A 26,180-nucleotide genomic window follows, 5' to 3' on the forward strand; every position below is an offset into this window, starting at 1 on the left:
TAAATGACTTGACCAAGGTCATAAAGTAAGTCAGCGTACGAGCTGCAGACCAGAACCAAGTTCTGCTTACTTTCTACCAACATTCTTTCAGCTGCACCACAACGCCAGAAGTGAGTGCAAGGGATGCAGTATGGCAGATGCGAATAGATTTAGGGTTCAAAGACATGCAAAAGTCAATAAAGAACCAGGGACTTTTCTTAACAGTTGGGAAAAGAAACAATACAGAGAATGATTAGACAAGAAGAGGGCTGTAGGGATTTTTTCCCCCAAAGCCCTCCCCCACCACACACACATTAAACAAATAGCCTTGTGAAATAACATAATTCCTGCCCAATGAAATTTTCACAAGGATAAATGTAACCCAGCAGTAAATTTGTGTAACCTTCCTTACATCACTTTGATGGAACAATGGGAGTGAAGAAAAAGAATTTCATTGTATTAGAATTTTCCAAGACATTCTCCCTAACCCCTCCCCACTACCCTGCCTCACCCCAGGAGCCTGACAGAAATCTGTCAGAAGGGCCAAAAATAATTTTCTTGGGGAAGTAGTCATGACTTGCCCCTATCTGTTTCATTTCCTTGAACAAAGATTCAAGACTTTGAGCAACAGAGTGACATTGTTTGTCAGTTGGGGGTCAGGAAAAGGAGAGAAAAGGAGATTTGGGGACTGTGAATTGCAAAGAGGGATCAGAGACAGTTGAATGCAGGTGACTTGGCATTGTCTGAGCAGAACTGAAGGGTCTCCTCACCCTTCTCTTGCTCTCCAGCACCATACAATGGGCTATAGACTCATGGACTCAAACTGTTAGAAGAAGAAGAGGTCTTAGATATCATCTACTCCAACCCACTCATTGTACAGATGAGAAATGAAGGTCCCCAGAACGGGAAACGATTTGGCCATACAAGGTCAAACACATTGGTCCCAGTCAAAATCCAGGATTCTTTCAACTCTAACAGGATGCATACACTACCTCAGGGATAGGGCCTAGGAACTGCCACCAAAATGCTTACAAACAATCCATTGGGCCCAAGATAGGGATCTCTCCTGGCAGGGAGAGAAAAGTTGGTCTCAATTCTTTGCTGCCCCTATACCCTCTCTTCTACACAATGAGGGTCTCTATATACTCATTACTACACATCCAGGACCATTTCTTAGCTGACTTCAGATAAGCCCTATGTAAAGGTCACCATTTGAGTGGCAGCTGTTAGGAGGAGCCCTGAGAAGTCTAAGGGGAAGCTTTGGAGGGCTCTCCAGGAAGCACGGCTGGGCTGGTCTGGACCAGCTGTCACCAGGGGAGAACTCACACATCATCTAAGTAAACAATGGGTGGGTATAAATCGCCTGGGTGAGTGAGACCAGCAAAGCACTCCCAGCCCAGGACAGGTAAGGAAGAGATGGGGAAGCAAATGGGCCCTAAGATCATATCTGAGCCCAGAATCTGAGGGGCAGGAGATGGTGATGGGAATGAGGATGAGACTTCTAGACTCAGACCTAGAGACATCAGAGCTTTCAAAGCTCAGAAGAGACAGATGAGAAGCTATGATCTAGGGGGAGCTGAGAAGCATGGGACAGAATAGAGAAGGAATAGGAGGAGTCCCTCAAGATGCTAAGTGGAGCAATGGGTGGAACTCTGGGTTTAGAGTGAAAAAATACCTGAGTTCAAATCCTGCCTTAATCACTTACCAGCTATGACTCTGGGCAAATCATATAACCTCTCAGCCCCAGTTTGCTCGTCTATAAAATGAGCAGCCTAGACTTTATGGCCTCTAAGGTCACTTTCCAGCTCTAAATCTATGGGCCTATGATCACCATGCAATCTTTGCTCTAACACTCAATTCTCCTCCTTTCCCAGCTATCTCTCCAGGCTGGGTCCACAGGGCCTCACTTCTGGAGGACCAGAGTTGGAATCCTAGCTCTCTGCAGATCACTACCTGTATGACATTAGGAAGTTACCTCTTTTGCTTAATTCTAGCTTTCTAAGGTTCCTCTCAGCTCTAAATTCTATGACCAGCATCCCACCTCTTGACAGAGGGGTGTTGGCATACAGGTGCAGAATGAGGCATACATTTTCAGACATGGGCAACATGTTGATTTGTTTTGTTTGACTCTACTTATTACAAAGCAGGGCTTGGGATTCAATGGTGTGGAGGCGATTAGGGCAAGGGAGGGAACAGTAGGTAGTGAGAGAGAAGCAGGAAAAAAAGGGCATTGAAAAAATATTTTCAAATACATAGAAGAAAAAAAAGATTTCCTGAAAGATAATGAACAGGGCAATTTTGTTGCTACCTTGTGAAATTTAATAGCCCCTCTAAGTATAACTAGGTGAAAAAGTACATTTGGACTCAAGATTTGACATACATTTTTGTTCTTTGTATATGAAAATGTTTGTACTTGTTGACGGTTGTTAAGCTCATAATAAGAAAAAAAGAACATTTAGAAAGTAAACACATAAATCATATGGTCCTATGGTTTTTATAGGTCACTGTATCTTCTTTCCAGACCATGCAATCCTTCCTGGTCCTCGTCCTCTTGGGAGGAATACTCTGCAGTTTCCATGGTAAGTCTTGATTCCTCCTTAGATTCTGGTCACAGCATTCTATTCTGCCTACCTTCCCAACCTACCCATCCACAGTGCAACATGAGGACTGAGGAAAACTGGGGCCACAGACCCTCAGGTTGGACAGCTCCTGCTGAAGCCTTCAAAGAACTATTCTTCCCTCACACCCCTGATTTCTTTTGGCTCTGCCTATTACACAGTCCTTAAAAACCTCCTTTGACAAACAGGGGTCTGAGGATTTTTATAGGGTTTAGTGGGGGAGTGGACCTGGTGTGAAAAGGAAAACATAGAGAATTTTCTCTGGGCTTCAGGAAAAGGGATCCCAAGCTCTAAGCAACTAGTCACCCAAACTGGTGGTACAACAATGTGGATCATGTGACATAGGGCTTGGCCTGACTGTAACAGGGATTTCTTGATAGATCTGCAATGCCCTACCAAGCATGCCTCAGGGAAACTTAGAGTCCTATCCTTGTGGGAAGCAGAAGGGCAGCCATGACCAGGTAATCCATCATTCCTTTGTTTCCCTATCTTCTAGAGGGGCATAGTGCTAGAATTTTATCTATCACACAGCAGATGTTTGTAGTCTAGAAGTACAATTATTTTGCTGGTTCCAGGATAAAAACCACTTCCCCTGATCAGGGAAGGTGGGAGTTGTGGGAAGTAGTTTCACCTCAGACTGGAAGATAATAGCTTAACCTCAGCCAGCTCCACTCCCCTCCCACCAAACACTTATTACACAATCACAGATAGCAAGCAGTCACTTATTAAAGCAAACAAGTGAAATGGAAATCTGGAAGCCATTCAAACTAGTTTAGATAATAGAATAAAGAAGTGTAGAAAAGGCTCTGAGATCCAGGAATGAGATGAAATCTCAGCTCAAACAAAGAGAGAAAAATCTCATCCAACAAACCCACTCTTAGCAGGTGCTGGGAATCAAGGGACGTGTTCGGGGTGATAGCTCTTCCTCACTGCCTATGGTCTTGGGGCCACCTATTCACTGTTCAAAGTTTCCATCTTGCCTCCTCTCTCCATCGTCTCACTTCTCTCTCAGAAATCTCTCCACCAAGCACAAGTCTCATCTCCCTGCAGGCATGCAGCATCACAGGGCTAGCCTCTGAAGGTCTGCCTGGGGGTGGGAACACACTAGAAAACTTGATCATCTTGGCCTTCTCCCCCCTATTCGTTCCCAACCATCAAGTCCAACTGGTTGTAGTTTTGAAATGTCTCTTGCATCCATTCCTTCCTTTCCACTCCTACCTCTACCTTTATCATTTCTCATCTGGTAATAGCCACTTCACTGATCTCCCTGCCTCTATTCTCTCACCATTTCCAATCCATCCTGCACACACTACCAGAATAATCTTCCCAATACATGACTTTGAGCCGTGTCCCTGCCTTGAGCAAAAATGTTCAATGCTTCCCCATTGCTTACCAAAAAAGAATATAAATTTCTTATTTGGGGGTTCAAGACTATTCACAGCCTAGTTTCATCCTTGAAAAGTCTGCCCTTCACACATTCTGGCTTAGCCTCTCTGGGTTACTGGCCATTACCTGATCTTGTACTGTCTACTCCTGACTCAGGCAGATGCCCGTGCCTGGGACAGACTTGCCCCATGTTCAGCTCTCCCCCTTCTGAAAACCTCTCCTACAAGACCCTAATCAGGTGCCTTCCCTGGTAGCCCATCAAGAATTCAACTCAATTAAAAAACATCTAATCACTGCCTACTATGTGTACTCTCTCTGCCTACCCTCCAAGGCTCTCTGTCAGGTACAAAAATGAAACAGTCCCTGCCCTCAAGGAGCTTACATTCTACTGCTATTGACTTCTTCTTCCTTGAATCTCTCAGGACTCTCTGTTGAGCTTGTCCTGGGCACTTGAATCATTTTCAACTTGTGTTTTGGTTATTGGTGGGCATATCTCTTCCCCTCCTGCTAGACTGTGAGTTCCTTAAAGGCAAAGAACATATGCCATTTCATCACTGCATCTACTACAGTGTGTTAAATGGGATGGAATGCAATGGAGCTCAGAGGGTTTCTTGAATGTTTTGGAGGATGAGGACCCTTTTGGGTGTTACCAAAAAATATCCTAGATGCCTTATCATAATAGCTGTACCTGAGACACATGTTATGATAAAATAAAGCATGGTGAGACTCTGACCCCTTTCTATAACTCTTCAGCCCCCCTACCCACCCATCCTACCTACACACAACTCACACACACACACACACACACACACACACACACACACACACACACCCCTCCCACAGTCCCTGGCTCACAGTTTGAGAATCATTGCTCTAAAGTACTGGACTTGGAATCAGCAACACCTAAAGGCTAGCTCTGACACTAATTGACTCTGTGACCCTGGTCAGGTCACTTAACCACCACCAGCCTCAATGTCCCTGTCTGTAAAATGGAGATCATAATAACACCTCCCAAGGTTATTGTGACAATGAAATGAGATAACATCTGTAAAATGACTTGCACACCACTATATGCATACTGGCTGTTACTATTATTGCAAGTTTCAAAAGTCACGTCTAGGACATCACAGTCTCTAAGCTATTCCAGGAACAGGATAGATCAAGAGATGACAATAATTTAAAAAAATAAACAAGAAAAAGGTAATGTCCTGAAGTAGGGGTGGTATAGAAGAAAGACTGTTAGACCAGCAGTCAGGAAGAGCAAGGTCCTTGGCAAGTCACTTCAATTTGATAGCTTTTTATTTCAACTATATAGAAGTATTTTTACCCTTTCTGAGCTTTGCTTTGTTCATCTGTGAGATAAAGGCATGGGACTCAGAGATGGCCAAGATGATTTCTGGCTATTTAAGCCTATGTTCTAAAAATCATTGTGGTTGTTCAGTTGTTTCTGACTCTTTGTGACCCCATTCGGGGTTTTCTTGGCAAAGATACTGGAGTGGTTTGCCATTTCCTTCTCCAGATCATTTTACAAAAGAGGACACTGAGGTAAACATGGTGAAGTGACTTGCCCAGGATCACACAACTTAGTCAGTGTCTGAATTCTTTGTATTCATAGAGCACATTGGAACTTCAAAATTGCCATCATACCCACTGATTCATTTGATAATGATAACTATAATAGTGTGCCCCAGGGAGACCTCAGAAAATATAAGAAGCCCTGGGGAGAAGGAGGATTGTTGAAAAGAAGAGGCCAGATCTCTCCCTTCCCCTGCCTATAGGTGACAAACCTCAGAGCCAAGAACTTTTTTTCATATGACTATAGAAGGCTTTGACTTCTACTTCTGAAAACTACCTGTTCATACCCATTTATAGTGGGTGTAGAAGAGTTTTGTGTTATTTAAATTTTTTTTCCTTTGTATTTGAAGATCTTTCTCAAGATCTCTTAGAACTTGCTTCTTAACTGAACTGTTGAATTTAACTACTCTGTCTAGAAGTTTGTAGCCTTGAGGTTTTATTGGGATTTTTTTTCTGGAGTTAATCTATGAATTCTTTCCATTGTCTGTATTCAGAAGTTCTGAGAAGTCCTCTTGTGTTATTTCCAGTATTATGGTGTTGAGTTTCTTAGTCCTATTACATTTTCTGGGAAACCTATAACCCTTAGATTGTTTCTATGCATCTTCTCTTTGAAATCAGTATGTATTGCTTGCATAGTGAGCAGATTTTCTTTTAATATTATTGTTTTTTTGCTTCTCTTCTTCTAGATTGTCTTCTACTTCTGTATATTTGCATTGCCAACCTATTGCTCTTTCTTTTGTTTCTCTGGCAAGATTTGCAAGATTCCAGTTTTTCTATCCTGATCATTATTTTTGCTATGCAGGCCATAAATTCTGCCCTCAGAATTCATATGTTCTTTCCCTTTGGCTTAGTGGAGTGATCCATAGCCCCCCACACATGGTGTCTTATTTCACTGCCTCTATTCTTCAGTTTTCTAGGCCATCACTGGCAGTTCAGAGAGCTGCCTTCCTGGTGCTATGGGGCTATCCACTCTGGCACTGACAACCATGGAACCAGCAGTTCAGAGTGCTGCTCCTACAAGGTTGTGCCCCCCTCCCTGAGGTTTTTGCTCCTGGGAGAGCTGCCATTGCACTGGCTGCCCATTGCAGCCCAAGGAAACTTCTGTATCCTGGAACTGGGGTCTCCCTAGGAAGAGGGAAGGAGTATGGAGTGTGGGATTGGGTTTTGTTGCAAGCCATCAGGTCCTTGGGTCTACTAGTGCAGCCTCATTGCTGGTAGCATGGATGATGGGGGGCAGGGAAGACATATTGCCTGAGCTTGGTGAATGTCAATTCGTGGGTGTGGGGGAGGGGTTACTTTCTTTAGGATTTTGGGTGACCTAGACCAGGGAGACAGCTCAAGTTGCTTTCTTTTTGTTTGCATAACTTCTATTTTGGAGAAGTCAGAGAGGTCCCAAGGTGCAGCAAGACATTTCTAGTCCTCCGTTTTGTTGCTTTGTGACCCCAACCATCAATATTAGTATTGTTGTTATTATCATTATTATTATCGAAGCTCCATTCTAGCTCTAAATTTAACATCCTGTTAGATGTGGAATATGAACATCTTGACCCTTTTGGAGTCTCATCAGATAATTTGCTTCATAGGAACTGCCTACAGCTCCTGAGCTGTGAGTTGTCTTGACCACCCATATTCCCTATACAGATTTCTCACACCATCTTTATGGAGGGGAAATACCTATGCCTTTGAGCCTTTGCTAAAGTACTAAGTCATTAGGAGAAAGGCCAGAGGGGATGCTCCATCTCCATTATTTCATTATCTTTGTACATTCAGAACAACTCATTCCTCAGGCCTGGAATCTGGTCCCCCCTCATCACTGCCCCTCAGAATCTTTATCTTCCTTCAGGTGCCACCTCCTTCATGACATCATCCTTGATTCCCCCAATTGTCAGGGCTCTCTTCCACTTCAAATTACCTCCTATTTACTTCTCGGTGCACATGCTATTCATCCCAGTGTCCCAACCCTACTCCCAACCCCAATAGAATTTAAGCTCCTTGAGGGCAGGGACTGTTTTATTGCCTGTATCCCCAGTGCCTAGGAAAGTGTCATGCAGATAGCAGATACTTCAGAAACTGAACTGAATGAAATTTAATCCTCACCGTAAGCCTGCAGGGTTAGCCCTATTTTTCAAGTCAGGAAACTGGCTCTCAGAGAAGCTAAGGGACCAGACCCATGCCCACCCAAATGAGTTACAGCAGTAACCATTTGGAGATCTCTCAGATCTCCAAACTCCTAATCCTCCTCCACATGTCACACCTCACAGCAATGCTTCTCTTCTTTCTGCCCCCTCTAGGTGTACTTTCAGAGGAGTTTAGTGGCCTTGGTACAGGCTTTTTCTCCATTACTAAGGATAAGCCTGAAGACACTGTGAGGGCTCTGCGGTTCTTTTTTGGACCATTGGGCTTCTTAAAAGCGTAAGTAGAACCAATGGAATCCCCATGCCTCTTCCACCCAATCCAGCTTGCCCTGCAACCATGAGTCTGGTTCTTTGCTGTAAAGTCCCTTTGTTCCAGCTTCCACTCCTTGTCCATAGTCCACCTTAGCCTTCCCACAACAATGATGACCTCTGTAAATGGACTTTTAAAGGCAATGAGCACTGAGGCAGGAGACCAGAGCTCTGGCCTAGGAGTCCCAAAGGGCCCACTCATTATCTGTGTAATCTTGGAGAACTCATGACCTCTCTAAGCTTTGGTTTCCTCATCAGTCTAATGATGGATTGCATTAGATGATTTCCAAGATTCCTTCTAACTCTGATATCCCAGGAGTCTGGTCCAATATTTCATGTTCTAAGGTCCCTCTCAGCTCCAACATTCCAAGTTCCTAATTGCACAAGATTCTATGCTGGGTTTCACACATGGACAGAGCCTCTGCTTTCTGAGGACTTATAATCAATATGTCCTATATACTGACATAGGACATAAACTGCAGAACTAAACTAGGGTTCATGCATGGGCAACATGTAAGAAAGTTTTTAACACTGGGGTTGCCTGGGTGGGAGGGCACACACATGAGGAGGGAGGCCTCATGAAGGCCCACCATGCTACTCATTTTCCAGGTTGTCTCCTCCCATCCCAGGACCCACAGTAACCCCAGCTTTAGAAAAACTCAAGCTTAGTGTCTGAAGCCATAGCTCCTCTAACTGGCTTTCACCAGGCAGTTAGACAGACTTCCCACTCATGTACAGATAACAACTGTTCTTTGCCTTATTTATGAGAGTCTCAACTTCCCTCTTCTCCTTTTCCATTTTCTGCCCCCCTTAACCTGGAGCCATGAGGGAATGAATGAATGAATGAATGAATGAATGAATGGATGAATGATCAGAATCAAAGAATGTCATCACTGACAGGAGCTTTGAGAACAACTCCAGCCCCTTCATTTTGCAGATCATAGGATCTAGAGCTGGGATGAACCTCAGAAGTCATCTAGTCCAACTCATTTTACAAATGAGGAAACTGAGAAGTTTTTAGAAGCTCAGAAAGAAGCACAAGAAAGTTAAGTTACTAGTTCAAATGCAGTTAGTAAGTTGATCGACCAAGATTCAAACCCAAGTCCTCTCACTCTAGACCAATTTCTCTTTCCTCTATAACATCTGCTCTCATTGCCTCAGAAGGGGTAGGACTTAGTAACACAGAGATGATATGGCAAGAAGGAACAAAAAATGTCCCTCCAGAAAATCATTTCTATAGTATTCTACCTTTTATACAGCATTTTCTCTAAAACAACCCTAAGAGATGAATAATGCATGCATAATCATCCCCATTTCACAGATGAGAGATGTAGAATTTAAAGAAGGTATTCACAAAGTCACCGTTACTCAGACACCCATAGCTAGTAAGCATCAGAGCCTGGGTCTGTTGACTCCAAGTCCATGTTCTTTCTACTACCCTGAGATGTAGAGTATAAGGAAAGTGAGAAGCTCTGTTTTTTGAAAATGGTGATAAGATGTATTCCCATTATGGCTGGCAGACCAAACTCAGGGGAGACATCAGAGATGGACTGGGAGAGTCCCCTGCACAGGCAAGGTCATGTTGTCTGTGGACTTCTTTGTGTTTGGCAAGGAGAGCAGGTGAACAGAGCAGGGTACATTATCAGCAGATCGGGCAACTCCAAGAAGAATAAAGAAAGGTTTCAATGGGAAGCAGGAATGGTAACAGATCAGGGAGAAAGGGCTCAGTCAAGCACCATCCAAGCATTGTCTGTTTATGAGGGTTACATCCTTTCATATTTCCTGTGTTAGAAATTCAAACATCAAGTATTATGATGAAAATTATTTTGACCTCACAGACTCCCTGAGAGGACCTCAGGGACCCACTAGGGTCCCTGGATGACCCTTTAAGAAGTACTGTGACTAGCTGTGTGACCCTGGGCAAGTCACTTAACCCCCATTGCCTCACTAAAAAGAAAAAAAAAAGGACTGTGCCTGCTGCTTAGGGAGAGATGTTTGGAGAAGACACAGTACCTTGGGAAGCTTACAGTCTAATACAGGGATGTACAAATGGTTTAGTTTTTTCTAAATGAGTAAGACATACATAGATACAGTGCTGTGGGATTAAAAAACAAAAGGTGCTTAGGAAGTCATTAGTGCCTGGAGAAAGCAGCTGTAATGCAGTGGTGGAGACAGAAGCTGGCTTGCAAGAGGATGAGGAGTATGTGGGTGGTAAGAAAGTAAAGGCACCAAGCCAGTAAGGGCTACACCGAGGGGAAGAAGGGAGATGAGGTAATAGCTTAAGGGATATCCAAAGGCTTGTTTAGGGAAGGGAAGACAGACCAAGAGCCCCTTACTTGGTTCTAGGTGTCTCTCCTCCCATTTTGTTCCCAGATTTTCATCACCACCAAGCAGGTGCTCTCCTCTAGTTCCAGTTCCTATAACACGTCTGCCATCGAGAGCAGCTCCGTCCTGTTCCCTAGAACTTTCTCAATGGGCCACTTTCTTTCTCTGGGCCTTCCACCAAGATGGCTAGATCAGACTATCATCCAGGGCTGGAAGGGACCTTGGAAACCATCTAGTCCAACCCCTCATTTTGGAGATGGGAAAGTTAAGGTCCAAAGAAAGAACATGACTTGTTGGAGCAGAAGAGCCAAAAGTTGAACCCAGGTACTCAGACTCTAAACCCAACACTTTCTACAATGCCTTGCAGTCCTGCTTTGGTAGCATTGTTCAGCCTGAAGCTCAGAGTTCTTCTGTCTCCACCACTAAGGGTTTTATTATCCATTACTAACTCTTAAGTTTTCTTTAGGGTTTTTTTTTGGGGGGGGGATGGGGAGGTTGGCAGTTGTGGTTACATACTTGCCCAGGGTCACATAGCTAGTAAGTGTCTGAGGAAGAATTTGAACTCAGGTCCTCCTGACTCTAGGGCCAGTGCTCTATCCACTGTGCCACCTAGCTGCCCTATCCATTACTAACTCTTACCAGTTGTGTTAGTCATTGAGGGTACCTACTAAACACACTGCTGGGATTACCCACGCCCAAGACCCCACGCAATTTGAGAGGATAGGACACAGAGAGGTCCTGTTTCTTGTGGCAACTGAGTTTAAAAAACAATTGAGGATAACTGATGAAGAAAAGAAGGATAAATATGGATGATTTAGAGAAATGTGGAAAGACCGTTGCAGAGTGAAATGAACAAAAGTTCACATGATGACCATAATAATAAAGTGAGAGACAACTTTGAAAGACCTCAGAATTCTGACCAAAGCAGTCATCAATCATGACTTCAAAAGAACTGGATAAAAACACATGTGGTGACAGCCTAGTGGTATAGGGTCAGATATATATTCTCACACATGACCAGTGTGTAGAATGATTTTGCTCGACTATATGTATGTATTACAAGGTATTACTCATTGGGGGAGGGGAAAAGAGAATGAAGGGTTAGTGGATAGTGAAAGACATAAGGAGGAAAAAGAGGATAAGGAAAATATTTTTTAAAAGAGAGAGAGAGAGGTCAGGTGTGGTTTTCAGTACCTTACAGGGGACACTAGATATTTTCTACAACTTCAACGCAAATCATTTCACATGACTGGCTCAGTTTCCTCATATGTAAAATGAGGGGGAGGGGCTTGAATGCTATGACCTCTAAGGTCCCTTCTAGTTCTGAATCCCATGACAGAAGCATATGGACTTAGCATCCACCCTTTATGACGGGTCATCACATAGAAGTCACTCAGTGAAGGTCTGTTAATAATAGAATTGTAGAACCACCAAATGCCAGAGCCTGAAGAGCTCGAGTGTAGAATGTCAGATCTGGGACAGCCCTTAGAACATAAAACAGACTGTGAGGACAGGAAGGGCCCCAGAAAAAAATACAAGAGAATGACATTAATGAGAACTGATAGACCTTAAAGATATAGATGCGAAACAGGTTCATTTAAGAAACTTGCCTTGATGCTGGACTGGAGACAGGGAAATCAGAATTCACATTTATTTAGCCCTTTTAAGTCTGCCAAGTGTTTTCCTCACAATAAGTCTGCAAGGCAGGCACTGCAAATATTACTATCCCTAGTTTTACAGATGAGGGAAATGACACCTAAAAACATGAAATCAGTTGCTCAACATCACCCAGATAATAAAGAGTCAGAAGGAGAATTGGACCATGGTCTCTTGGCTCCAAGTTCAGAATTCTTTCCACTACAGTGTCTTACAAATGTCCCTACAGAGATAACATATCATGAAAGAATTTCTGGCTATACAACATGCAATGGAGGCTGTAGAATCACCTTTCCTGGAGATCACCCAGAACAGAAACTATGAACAACCCTCAACTTCTCTGCCAACCTCCAACTTCTCTCCCATAATTTACTATCCAGTTTAGGAAGGTGTTTCGCTATCTAGAGACAAAGGCTGGGGGAGATAACTCTGGGGTTCAAAGGAATTTTAAAACTTTCCTTTTCTTCCAGCGTGCAGGTAAAAATAAATGATCAGTGGAGTTCCAGACACGGAGTCTTAGGGGGCAGAGCACAAGATATCATACTCTGGGACGGAGAAAGCATAACAAAAGTGTCAGGCCAGGGTGGGCTCTGCATCCGTTATTTGGAGATCGAAACCAGCACAGGGAGAATTTTTAAACTCGGAAAGCCTGTCGGCAAGAAGTTTGACGATTCCCCGCCTTATGAGGATATGGAGCTCAGTGGCATCAAAGGTGTACATGGGCTTATATGTATCAAACAATTGAAATGTGACTGGTCATACATTTATGAAGTACCCACCACAACTGAAATAACTTCGCCAACTGTTGATCCCCTTCCCGAAGACACCTCAGCTGTGACTGATGAAAGCACCTAAGGGCTTTCCACATAGCTTAGCTGGATTGCCATTAAAGGCACCTCAACTTAACGACGCTGCTGCTTAGCATCCTACAACTACTGCCCACTATACTAAGCCATCTGTCCCTGCTAGAAAAGATCTAAAGCTATAGTCACCCTGAGTTTTTTTAAGGCTGTATATACCATGACCTGGGTTACTCTTCCAGAGACCTGGAGCCGATGGCTGGCCTAAGGTCCCTGGAATCTGGGAGGGGAGAGGGTACCCATGACCCAGATGATGTGACTCCCCTGGAAGCTGCTGGTCTAAAAGTGAAGGGAGGAAAGGACTTAAGACTGTATTGGGGGAGAACACCCTGAGAAGATTTAAGTGTCTAATCAGCCAATAAAGCTTCTGCAAAAGCTGTGTCCCACGTTATGAACTGTGTTCTTTGTCGGGAAATGAATTGGGGGATTATGGGGACAAATGTGGTAGCAACAGAGGTTCTCACTCTGATATAGGAAACCCTCAAAACAGCAAAAATAGGGGCTGTCTGCTGTGGCAAGGGGGAACTGAGTAAGGTCAGGACATAGTAGTCCTTCAATTGCTTCCTGTAGGACCAAAAGGCCATGAAGGATATGTGCTCAAATCCAGGGAACATTTGGGTCCTTTCCCCATGTCCTTTTTCTGAACTTTGGGTATTAGAGCACTGAGGGTATCCTCAGTAAGGAAACCTGGGTCCAACTCCTATTTCTGACATTTATTAGTGCTATGGGGCCATGGTGGACTGACTTTGACTACCCTACCTCACCCCTCACTCACTTTCCTCATCTGTTAAATGGGGGAAATAATTTTGCACTGAGCTACCTCATTCGGTTGGAAGGAGAATGTTGTGTAAACTGTGAAATTCAAGGCAAATGGAAGCAATCATGGCAATTTGTGACCTTTTCTTTTAAGTACACTATCAGCCCTCTCCTATAACAATAATAGCTAACATTTATGTAGTGACTACTGCGTGCAGGCCACTGTGGCTAAGCACTTCAAAAATGTTATCTCATTTGCTCTTCACAACAACCCTGGGAAACGGGTGCTGTTATGATCATCAAACAGGTTAAATGACTTGTCCAAGGTCATACCAGTATTACATGTCTGAGGTTCAATTTAAACTCAGATCTTCCCAACTCCAGCACTGGCACTCTATCCACTGTGCCACCAGCTGCCTCCTCCTATGGGCAAGATTCTGTGACAGTTGCTTACGAGTAGAGGGAGTGTGCAGATATTCTGAGAGATCCGTGTGTCCACACCTGGCTTGTTTCCCTTTTTCTTCTATTTATAATGAGCATCAGGCTGTCATATGATTAAATAATTAACCTGTTCCAGGGGTGAAGTATATGATTTGGCCAGCATATGTCATTCTGACAACCCATGGAAAGCTTATTCCCTCTCCACTTCTATCACTATCTGGCTGCCATCTACCCTGACCTGAGCTGGTCCAAGGTTCAAAGATATTTAGAAATAGGATCTGCAGAAGGACTTCCTAACTTTTGTATCATGGAGCCTTTTGACCTTTTGGTTAAAAAGTGTTTTTACATTTAACTGTGGAAAAATAAAATATTAAATATTAAAATTATAATTATTATAAAATCATACATGTGATATGCTACCTATAAATATATTTATGTTAAATATTTGAACATAAGTACATATAAATATATAAAATAAATCTTAAAAGTAAGTTATTAAAAATAATAATAATATCCTTCAGCTGCTTTGTAGAGTTAGGCACATGGTCTTTGAAAGCCCTGGACTTAATTGCAATAAAGGGGCCATAATGTGGGGTTTAACTGTTTTTTAAAAAATGGTCATTCCAGGTGATTCCTATATGAGGTACACAAATGAGTTCATTGAATGAATTAGAAAAGGATAAAGTGGATGAAATTGGACATGTCCCTTGAGTGACCTTTAAAAGTCAACTCAAAGGAGGTAGAAGTCAGACTCAAAGAGTTCCTAATGAAAACAAGTGGAAGATATATGGAGCTGGAAAGGGGGAGGCTATGAAAAAGGAGTGTCCATTAATTGGGGAATAGCCGAACAAATTCTGGCATAGGGGTGTCAGGTAATATTATGGCATAAGAAATGACAAAATGGATGGATTCAGAGAAATTTGGGAAGTTCAGTACAAGTCCATTAATTCAATTTATTAGGAAAATTCAATTAATTCAATTAATTTAACAATAGCAAAACTTAGTTTACTTTAATCGTTCAATTTTTCAAAAATCTCCTGTTTTGTGTGAGCACTCCTTCCACTTATAAAGATCACAACCCACTATAATTTAATAGGTGACCTGTAACAGGCTTTTCTAAAGGCCCCAGAAGTGATTGGGGCTAATGGCTCAATGAGGATATGGGGAAGGTACAGGCATAGAAACTGCATACAGAATACATGCACCAGAGAGGTCAGGTTTCTGGTTTTTCTACCCTTCGTTCCTCAAGTTGTGTAGTCTTGTGATGGGAAGGGAGGAGGGGGGAGACATCCTTCACATTCCACTTAGGGTTTTCCTTTCAAGTGGCTAGAGCAGAGTAGCACTCTACAAACCACACACGTACACCCCTAGAACTATGCAGACTTAAAGAAGATAGGACAGGAACGTTGGAAGTGGAACCGATTGCAGAGAATTCAAGGTGAGCAAAATTAGGGGAGCACAAACCATGGCTACGGTGATCTCACTCGGTGCCAGGTCCAGCATTTCTTGCTCCTTATTTCCTGAGAGCAGTTGAAAATTCAAATTACAAAACTTGTTAAATCTTTCCATATTAATTGTCTTTCCTTAAACTGCCTAGAAGGAGATATTTGGAGCATCAGAGTAGTAACGGAAGTTGACCCTACCGTAACAAACCCTGAAACTTTTTAATTTGAAAATTCTTTACAATTTTTGTTATTTGATATTTCCCAAACCACATTTTTTTAAAAGTAAATTGTAACATCCTATGAATGGGACAGTGGGGAGGGATGGTAATGAGATGAGACATTTCTAAACACAGAAAATTGGAGATACAAGTTGATATGAGGGGGATATCCTCTTGTGGTCATTTTTTAGCATATTAACTCCATATTCATGCTTTTTAAAATGGTGACACTACAACCACTCACTGGTTGAAGAGGCCAATGAGACGGAGACTGGATTATTCCTGTGAGGTTGGAGCACCATCTGGTGAAAAGTAAGGGAAACTGCAGCTGATGGGGAAAGTTCCCATCCAAGGCGCTTGTCATCTTCTGACATAGTTGGAAAGTGGTGCCGCCTAGTGGCCATGTTGATCATTATAGTCATCCAGCCTGAACCATTCTATTAGCTCAGCTTTAAGACTGAAATGAAATGAGATACTACTAGCACAGTTAAGAAAAAGAGGGAAAATATTTAGATCAGGGAAAGGATATTCAGACGAGTGCAGCATTCATTCAGATGGATGCAACTTCCTTATCTCTATGCTATCTGTGATATGATCATAATAATAATGATGATAACAATAATAATGGCCAATATTTATATAATGCCTACTAGTACTATATAAATATTGCTTATGCACTGTGCTAAGCACTTTATTCACAACAACCCTGAAGGCAAACAGAGGTCAAGTGACTTGCCCAGGGTCAAACAGCTAATGAGGGTCTGCCTGCTAATTCTCTCCTTCCTTCCTATTAAATTTGGGTATTGTGATGGCCTCTCTGTTTCTCGTCTGAGGATCAGCCTAACTAAATTGAAGGCCAGATTTGAACTCACATATTTCTGATTTGAGGCCTACCTCTCTATCCACTGTACCAACCAGCCAACATGATGGTCAAATATCTGAGAGAATGCCAATTCCTCATGCCCTGGATTTTCTACACCTATACTACCAGCCATATCAGTACACCAGCAATGAGTCTCCTGAGGGAATTAAGAACTATTTCAAGACACTGAAAAGAAAAACTAATCTAGCCTACATGTGGCAGGACCTTGGGAGAGTACTCCTACCATAGACACATACCCAGCTGGTTAATTAATCAATTAATTGACAATTTGCTGCTTGTGGTAGATTACAAAAATCGGAGGAAGGAGCCAGTTATGGATGAACATAGCTCAGGAAGCAGCACCATCCACATACGTGCACCTGCCACCTCTCACACACACACTGCCCAATCACAAGTCTTTGGTAGTTGCTATGGTCCAAAAATTCACTACCTTGCAGCCAATGTAGAGATGACCTTCTCCAAACCTGAATAGCTGATCCTCAGACAAAAGACACCAAACTCAAATTTGATAGAAGCTAATAAGCATTTATTAAGCACCTACTATATGCCAGGCATTACACTAAGAAATTTACAAATATTATCTCATTTGACCCTCACAACAATACTGGGAGATAGATACAACTATTATTCCCCATTTTATCATTGAGGAAACTGAAACAGAAGTGGTTAAGTGACTTACCCTGATCACCCAGCGAGGAAGTATCTGAGGCTGGATTTGAACTCAAGTTTTCCCAACTCCAAGTCCACCATTCTATCCACTGTGCCATCTAGCTTATTAACCCTTTACTCCTCCCACTCTGGTCCTCCACTGCCATTTTCCCACCTAATGAAATTCTATCAGTTCTTTAATGTTGACTTCAAATGCCACCTCCTCAAGGAAACTTTCCCTAATCTTCTGTGTTAGCCTAATAAAGATAAAATAGTATTCAGGATTGTTGTGCAGATAGTGTTAATAGAGGAGGAGGACAGTTACAGGGCAAAGCGAGGTATCTTACAGGCATAAATGGGAACAAGAATCAGCCAGCAGCCTCATGGAGGAACCTAAAGATTCAGGATACCCCTTCATCAAATAATTAAATCAATCCTAGTCCAGTCGGCTAGGTGGCACAATGGGTAGAGTGCAGGACTTAGAGTCAGGAAGACCTCAATTCAATACTACCTCAAATGTTTACCAGCTGTATGACCCTGGCCAAGTCATTTCATCTTTCTTAGCCTCAGTTTCATTATAAATAAAACAGGGATAATAGCAGCATCTACTGCACAGAATTGCTGTGAGGATCAAACGAGTTAAGATGTGTAAAGCAATTTGCAAACCTTAAAGCATTATGTAAATGCTAGCTATTATTATTACTATAGCCCTCACTTACTACTTGCTAGGCACTGTGCTAACTGCCAGGTATACAAGGAAAGGAAAAATAAGTCCTTACCCTCAGTGATCTCACATTCTGATATTGGAGGAAGGAATAGCATATAAATTAGATACAGTATGTAAATTGGTATACAAAATTAAGGCTAAAATTTACTATAAGCAGATATGTGTATATAAATTGTGGATTATATATGAATTATGTATATATATAATTAGTTGTGTGTATGTCATGTCTACAAATTATATATACACATATGTGGGAGGGGAGAGAGAGAGATTTTAAAACTTTTTATTCAGTTGTGTTCAACTCTTATGATCCCATTTGGGGTTTTTTGGCAAAGATACTAGAGTGGTTTGCCATTTCCTTCCCCAGTTCATTTTACAGATGAGGAAACTGAGGAAAACAGGGTTAAGTGACTTGCCCAAGGTCATATGGCTATTAAGTGTCTGAGGCTCGATTTGAACTCAGGAAGAAGAATCATCCTGATTCCAAGCCCAGCACTCTATCCACTATGCCACCAAGCTGCCAGTTAATTTTAAAACTGGGTCTCCTTGTCTCACCCAGGCTGGATTTGCAAGGGCTACTCAGTCCAGTCCTCCTCTGATCAGCAGGAGAGCTTTGACTGTTCTGTTAGTCAACCTAGTAGCCCCCTGCTCCTGGGAGCTCATCCTATTAATGCCAAACTTAGTTCAGACAACCTATTGGCTTGCTTAGCCCTTTGCAGCTCAGAACTCCAAACAGAGCTCAAGAAATCCAGCAGCCTCAGTAGCAGAGATTACAGGCATGGACCACCAGTCTCAGCAGAAAATAATTTGAAGAAGTATATACTGCATCTCCTGTAAAACCAAACTACCAACCCAGCCTTTCATGGTATATTTTTGTCCTCTTATCTATGATAGAGGATTTGCTGGACCCCTATTTTATTCTAATCACTATTAATCAGTTTGATATGATTCTATAGGGGTAGTGAATATAAGTTCTGATTGTAGGCCTCAGTGCTGTGAACTGTAGATTTTAAGTTCACTTGCTTAATCATAGGAAGCTAAACTAGAGGACCTCTACCCTTATTTTTCCTTGTTTTGACAATCAAACCCAGGGTGGTGGAGATGATTCAATTACATGGAGGAGGTGTACAGTTACAGGGCAAAGCGAGGTATCTTATAGGCATAAAAGGGAACAAGGGTCATCCAGCAGCCTTATGGAGGAACCTAAAGACTTAAGATAACCCTTCTCTGTTGCCCCTCTGTTCCTTGTCATTCTTCCATTGCCCAAAGTGGGGAGATGACCATGAGCATATAGACAACGAGTGACACTGGGTGCCAGACTGCAGCCTGCCCTTCTACTGGCCCATCAGCTCATGCAGATGTTTTGACATCCACTCATTATCAGCCCAACCCCGTGAGCCTGCTCATCAGCTCATCACATATCACTGTGGAAAGAAATACCATAAGATGTTTCAAAACCATATCTGAGAACTGCATACTCTGTCCCTACTTCTCTTTGGATGGAATTTTTTTTCCCTTGTACTTCGTAACAGCTTATGATCCAGTCTCAGTGCCCTTGATAATAACTTTTTTAATGTCAGTATCAGTAGGAAATTTCTTGTAATCAAAGCCCACTTGCTTGACAAAAGTAATTCTATGGGTCAACCTGCAACTCTCCCTATCATGCTTTATAATAACAATAATAATATGTGTCTTATAGAATCAAAAGAAAAATTCAGAGTGAAGGTCATTTCTTCTACACCCATAAGCAGTGAATGCAAAGCAAAACTTGAGTCACACAGTAAATGTCTCTGCCAATTAGAAGGTAGCATCTGTTCAGGATCTGGAGCCTCTCCACAGGCCAACTTTTGTCCTTAGAATCCACTCAGTAATCAATGACCCGTCCCCCTCTGGCAGCTTCCATGAGGCATATTGTTTGACCCGGAGGACTAAGCTTGTGCCCTAGGCATAACATTGTATTCTGCCCATTAGTAGAGCCTAAAAATATATCGCAAAACTCTCCAGACATTCCATTTGCCCTTAACTCTCTCCCAACCTGAGAATGGAACTGGGCCCCTAGAATCACTCTGAGCTTTGACAGAGCAGCTTTGGCTTTATCTTGCTTGGTTCTGCTGAACTTCCCAGACATCTCCAGACATTCCAGTGCAAATGTGCCCCTCCTTTCCCACTCTCCAATTCCCCATTTATTTGGTGTCTTCCTCCTTTAAAATGTAAGCTCCTATGAACCAGTTCAACCATTTAGGAAAGCCATTTGGAACAATGCCCCAAAAGCTATAAAACTGTGCATATCCTTTGCCCCAGCAATACTACTACTAGGGCTATACTCCAAAGAAATGAAAGAAAGAAGAAAAGAATCCTTATGTAAAAAAAAAATGTATAGCAGCTCTTCTTGTTGTCTTAAAGAATTGGAAATTGAGGGGATGCCCATCAATTGGGAGATGGCTAAAAGTTATGGTTATATGATTGTGTTGTGCTATAAGAAATGATTAAGGAGAGTGATTCAGAAAAACCTGGGAAGGCTTGTATGAACTAATGCAAAGTGAGGTAAGCAGAACCAAGAGAACGGTAATAATGTAACAATGTCAACTGTAAAAGACTTAGTAACCCTGATCAAGACATTGCTGTACCACAATTCCAAAAGACTCGTGATGAAATATCCTCTCCACTTCCATATAGAGAACTGATGGACTTAGAGTACAGATAGAAGCATATTTTTTTCTCTTCCTTTCTTTCCTTTTATTTTTCAGAACATGGCTGATGTGGAAATATGTTTTGCATAACTTCACATATACAATGAGTATTGTATTTCTGCCTCCTCAATGGGCGAGGGACAGGGAGAGGAAGGGAGAAAATTTAGAACTGAAAATAAAATTGAATTTAGAAAAAAGAACATAAATTCCTTGAAGGCAGATTTCCTCGCTTTTATTTGTATCCCTTGCACAGAGCTTGACCTAATAGTAAGCATTTAATAAATGCTCTATCTGGTTGAATTTATTAAGTGTTTTGTTGAATTTTGTGGAATGATCTCCACAAAAGTCCTACTCTGATGCCTCATTGTGGCATTGAAATGACTCTGAGCTCCCCGTAGCTATGCCAGCATATTGCAAGCAGGTTGTAACAGGCTGGAAAAGTCTTCATGATTGTCCCAGGAAAATAACCAGGTCTGTCTTCTGAGGACCAGCCTTGTTAACCACAAAGGTGGCCATCACCAGTGGGCTGGCCCCCTGGTGATAAAACTTTTCTGATCATGACAACCAAAGAAACAGGGAAAAATTAAAAATAATCCCCGGTTCTGCTGGATTGTTTTCAGAAAACTCTAAAGCCCTTGTACTTCCTCCAAGCTTTTCAATAACAACAAAGCCCCCGTCTTTTCAATATAAATATTCTATTGGTGTTATTGAGGACAATGAAACCTAGCACACCACTTTTTCCAGAAAACTAAAGATGAATGTCCATGCTACCCACCTCCTGTCAGAGAGGTAATGGATGCCGAGAGCAGATTGAGACAGATTTTGGGGACATGGCCAAAGCAATTAAGTCAGCTTTCTTGACTATGCATATTTTATTACAAGGATTTTGGTTTTTTTCCTTCCAATGAAGGAAAAGGAAGGTTGGGAAGGAAGGGAGTTGGATTTTTGTTCTTTAAAAGAGATAAAATTTAATTTAAAAATAATTTAAAAATAACAAATAAATTGCCCTCACACAGAGGACAATGGAAAGGTTCATGAAGGGTGCAAGCAGGCTGCAACATATAACCAACCAGGAACTCCAGAGAAGAAAACAGGAGTAAGTGATTTCATAAAAGAATTACATGACATCAAAAGAAGATGGACTGGTAATGTGGCAAGTGAGAGACAACAGGTAAACAACCAGAGTCCTCCACTGGCACCCTCAAGATGTTGGGGAAATTGAGGAAGGCCTCCAACATGTTGAGTGGACCCTTTGTGGTGAAAGCCAGGGAGGACATAAACAAGAATCATACAGTATGGCATGGGCAGGCACTGATGGGCTGCAATCTGGATTATGGCAAAGAACTCCTGAACTGATGAGATCACAGATCTGTGTGAGCACTGAGTGGTTAAATGAGAATGATGTCACAGTAAAAACAGCAAACTATAAGTTAGGAGATCTGAGCTGTAGACTTGGCTATTCTTCTAACTAGATGGAGAAATTTAGGCAATTCATTTAACTTCTCTGTACCTCAATTTCGTCATCTATAAAATGAGGGTATGAACTATGTGATCTCAAGTCCTGTCCAGCTCTAACAATCTATGAATAATATGTTATGTAAATTTAATGTTAGATTTATGTTGTATAATATATAGTGTTCTATGAATAACATACATATGTACACATTTGTATAAATTTAACATTAATTTATTATTAAACATAAAAATGTTTAAATACAAAATATAAAACATAACATTAAATATCTATTAACTCTGAGTAAAATAGGCTTTTTTCACAATCATGTTGAGAAAGTGAAAGGTAGAAGAGGAATCAGAGCAGGTACGGTCAGAGATGTCAGCCGATAACTATTTATTAAATGCTTACCACGTTCCAGGCATTGTGCTAAGCACTGGGAATTTTTTAAAATGTGAAAAAGAAAGACAGTCCCTGTCCTCAAGGAGCTTACAATCTAACTGGAAAAAGACAACACACAAAAGGAGGCTGAAAGGGGGGAGATGGAGGTGATAGAAATGAAGAGAAAGCTGGCCTAGGTGCCCTAGTTTATATAGTTAGTAAGGAACAAGAAGAAGTTATTGGAGGGGCTCTCTGATGACAGGGAAGGGCCCAAGGGACAAAGGGTACTGAGGAGCTGTGAGTTCCAGAGCTGATGGATGATAGAGTTGAGTCCAAATCTTGCAGGATGATAAGGCTCCCCGCCATGAAGGTAAAGTCCAGAGCAGTTCAGCCAGGTGGAGAATGATGAAATGCAGGAAGAAATCAGAATAAGAGTTAGGTCAAGCAGGTCAAAGGCACACCACCAGGACAGAAAGAGATCTGAAAACCACATGATATTAGGAACAGTTAAGGGTATTTAGCCTGGATAAGAGAAGACTTGGCAAAGGACATGATTCTTGTCTCCAAATTCCTTCATGTGGAAGATATCACAGAATTTGGAAATGGAAGAGACCTTAGAAATTGAGTTCAAATCTGACTTTAGACATTTACTAGCTGTGTGACCCTGGGCAAGTTACTTAACCCTGTTTGCCTCCATTTCCTCATCTGTAAAATGAGCTGAAGGAAATGGCCAACCACTCCAAGAAAACCCCAAAATTGGGGTCAGAAAGAGGCAGACATGACTGAAACAATTGAACAACAAAAAAGGGGGGGGGCGGGTGCTGGAGCCAGCTCAAACTGCGTGGAGGAGTCAGTTGTTAAATATTCCATGCGCCTTAGAAATTGGCAAATACTACAAAGCAGGGACTGGTTTCTTGTTTTATTGATTGTCTGGACTTAGGAAAGTTCTAGAGAAAATGTGAATAATACAGATTCAACTTAAAGTGTGCGTGCATAGTTTTTTCTCCAAGAGCAGGTTATTAAATACTCACCAGCACACCCCTGAGGACAAGCATCTCACTTTACAGATGAAACTGAAACCAGAGAAGTTAAGAGATTTGTCCAAGTTCACATAGCTAATATGTAATCGATCCAAACTTAATTCCTCTGCCTCCAAATCCACTTCTTCCCTGAGGGGAGAACTTGAACTGATTGGTAAAAGTGATAAGGAGGCAGGTTTCAGTTCCGTATAAGAAAGCTTACTTTCACAACTGGAACTTTCCAGCATCATAGCTAGCTGCCTCAACAAAGTAGCGACTTCCCTGTCACTGAAAATATTCAGGAGGAAAGTCTCTGTTAAAGATATTGAAGGGGAGAGGGGGAAGTTTGAAGGTGGACTAGATGATCCCTGAGGTTCCTTCCAGCCTCTCTTGTCCTACAGATGTTGGGCTGGGAGTTTCAAGTTATGAATTGAGCCCTGGATCCTGAGACTATCCACCAATTCTGTGTTTAGTATGATGTGGAAGTTCCTCTAAATGCTCTTGGCTCCCCTTTCCCCGCTGGAGTTTCCATCCTGACTGCCATGATGGTCATATAAAGCTTAAGAGATCCTGTGGTCAGGAGACCAAGTGGGCACCTCCCAATTCCTTGGAGGGTCCCAGAGTTGAGTCATTCTCAGTGGCGTGATGGTAAATGTCTAACAACCATCTCTCTGGGGGGAAAAACTGTTTGCGTGGCACACTTTGAAATTTAATCTGCATTATTAACATTTTCTGCAGTATTTCCTTGTTGTCGTTTCTATCATGTCTGACAAAAACATGTTCTTCTTGGCAAGGATACTGGGGTGGTTTGCCATTTCCTTCTTCAGTTCATTTTACAGAGGAGGAAACTGAGATACACAGAGTTAAGTGGCTTGCCCGCGGTCACACAGCTAGTAAGTGTCTGAGGCTGGATTTGAGCTCAGGAAGAGGAACCTTCCTGACTTCAGGCCTAGCACTCCACTCTCTACTCCACCTAGCTTCTCCTCTTCAAATCTAGACAGTCAATAAAATCAGTCAATCAAACCCTGATTCGTAGTGTTTGTGATTTACTGTTCACTCACATTGAAAGCTGAATTTTCAGTAGCTGAGTCTAGCACATCTCTGGTCATTTTCCATCTTACCACGAGGTGGTAGTAGCAGTTGTGACTTCCATGAATAAAGGAACTGAACAATGGACCTACCTAGGAATGAGGCTGTGCCGAGAAGGATAGGTCAGACTCTGATCCTTCTGACTAGGGTGATGGAGAAGCAGTGGTCACTGCTATGGATATGTTTCTGGAGAGGTCTTTTCCTCTACCTTCCCCCAGCCCTCTGATTCCATTCCATAGCGCTGCACCATCCCATCCTTCTACCCTCTTAAAACCCAGAGAAAGACAGTGAAGGAAGGCAAAGAAGGAACTTCACAAGTGAGGACTGCGGTGCCATTGATCCTATGCCCAGATAATGTAAGGGATCATAGGATCATAGACTTATTGCTAGAAGGGACTTTCAAATCTTAGAACTTTAGAGATCGCAGCAATCTCATTAATCATCTAGTTTAACTGCTTCATTTTACAGATTAGGGAACAGGGATTTGGAGAACCCAAGTGACTTGCCTAAAGTCACACAGGTAATAAGTATCAGAGCAAGGATTGACATCCAGGTGCCCTAACTCCAAATCCAGAGTTCTTTCCACCAGTACAATGGAAAGCATATTGGATTTGAGGGCGCAAGGTCCAGGTTCTAATCCTGGTTCTGCCAACTGTTGCATCTTGAACAAGTTGAACCACTTAACCTCTTGGGACCTCAGTATCCTGATCTGTAAAATGAAAGTGTTGGACTGGATAACCTCTGAAGTCCTTTCTATCCTAAAACTATGATCCTATGAACTGATGATCTCATGACCACCAGAATCCCTGGCCCTCCAGTATCATGACACTGCTGCCAAATATCAGATTTCTGAACTTCCCTATTGTCAAATGTACCAATATCCTCCCATTCACCCAAGCTAGCAACCCAGATGTCATCCCTGACTCCCCACTTCCTCTCATACTCTACATCCAATCTGGTGCCAAGCCCTGTCAATTTTACCTTCATAACATCATTCTTACATGTCCCCTTCTCACTTCTGACACTGCCACCACCCTGAGGCAGGTGTCACTTCACACTTGGACTATTGTCATTACCTTCTGGTTGGTCTCCTTGCCTCAAGTCCCCCCTCCCCCCACTCTGGTCCATCTTCCACTTGGCTGTCAAATAAATCTTCCTAAAGCAGAGATCACACACACACACACACACTCAATAACTCCAGTGGCTCCTATTATGTCCAGGATCAAATGTAAAATCTTCTGTTTGTCATGCAAAGCCCTTCACAACCTAGATTCCTCCTACCTTTCCAGGATTTTTACACCTTAGTTCCCCCCCACCCTTCACTCTGCAATCCAGTGACACCTTCTGGCCTCCTTGTTGTTCCTACACTCTATGTCCTGACTCCAAGCATTTTCACTGGCCTTGAAATGCCCCAGCCTAGAATGCTCTCACTCCTCTCTGCTTCCCAGTTTCCCTAACTTCTATCAAGTTCCAACTAAAATCCCACCTTCTACAAGAAACCTCTCCCAACACTAATGCTTTCCCTCTACTGATCATCTCCAATTTATCCTGTTTAGATCTGGTTTGTAAGTAATTGTTTTCATTAGA

The 26,180-nt window shown here is 42.3% G+C and overlaps 1 protein-coding gene across 1 annotated transcript; it reads left to right on the plus strand.

The window, feature by feature from the left end:
• Nucleotides 1-2,483: 2,483 nt before the first annotated feature.
• LOC110214601 (prostatic spermine-binding protein) lies at nt 2,484-13,224 on the plus strand. The gene is made up of 3 exons (XM_020995594.2): nt 2,484-2,558; nt 7,850-7,970; nt 12,454-13,224. The coding sequence occupies exons 1-3, from the start codon at nt 2,504-2,506 to the stop codon at nt 12,836-12,838; spliced, it is 561 nt and encodes a 186-aa protein (XP_020851253.1). The 5' UTR covers nt 2,484-2,503; the 3' UTR covers nt 12,839-13,224.
• Nucleotides 13,225-26,180: the final 12,956 nt, after the last annotated feature.

The sequence above is a fragment of the Phascolarctos cinereus genome, unplaced genomic scaffold, assembly GCF_003287225.1.
Source record: "Phascolarctos cinereus isolate Bilbo 61053 unplaced genomic scaffold, phaCin_HiC Scaffold_4;HRSCAF=312, whole genome shotgun sequence".
Taxonomy (NCBI): domain Eukaryota; kingdom Metazoa; phylum Chordata; class Mammalia; order Diprotodontia; family Phascolarctidae; genus Phascolarctos; species Phascolarctos cinereus.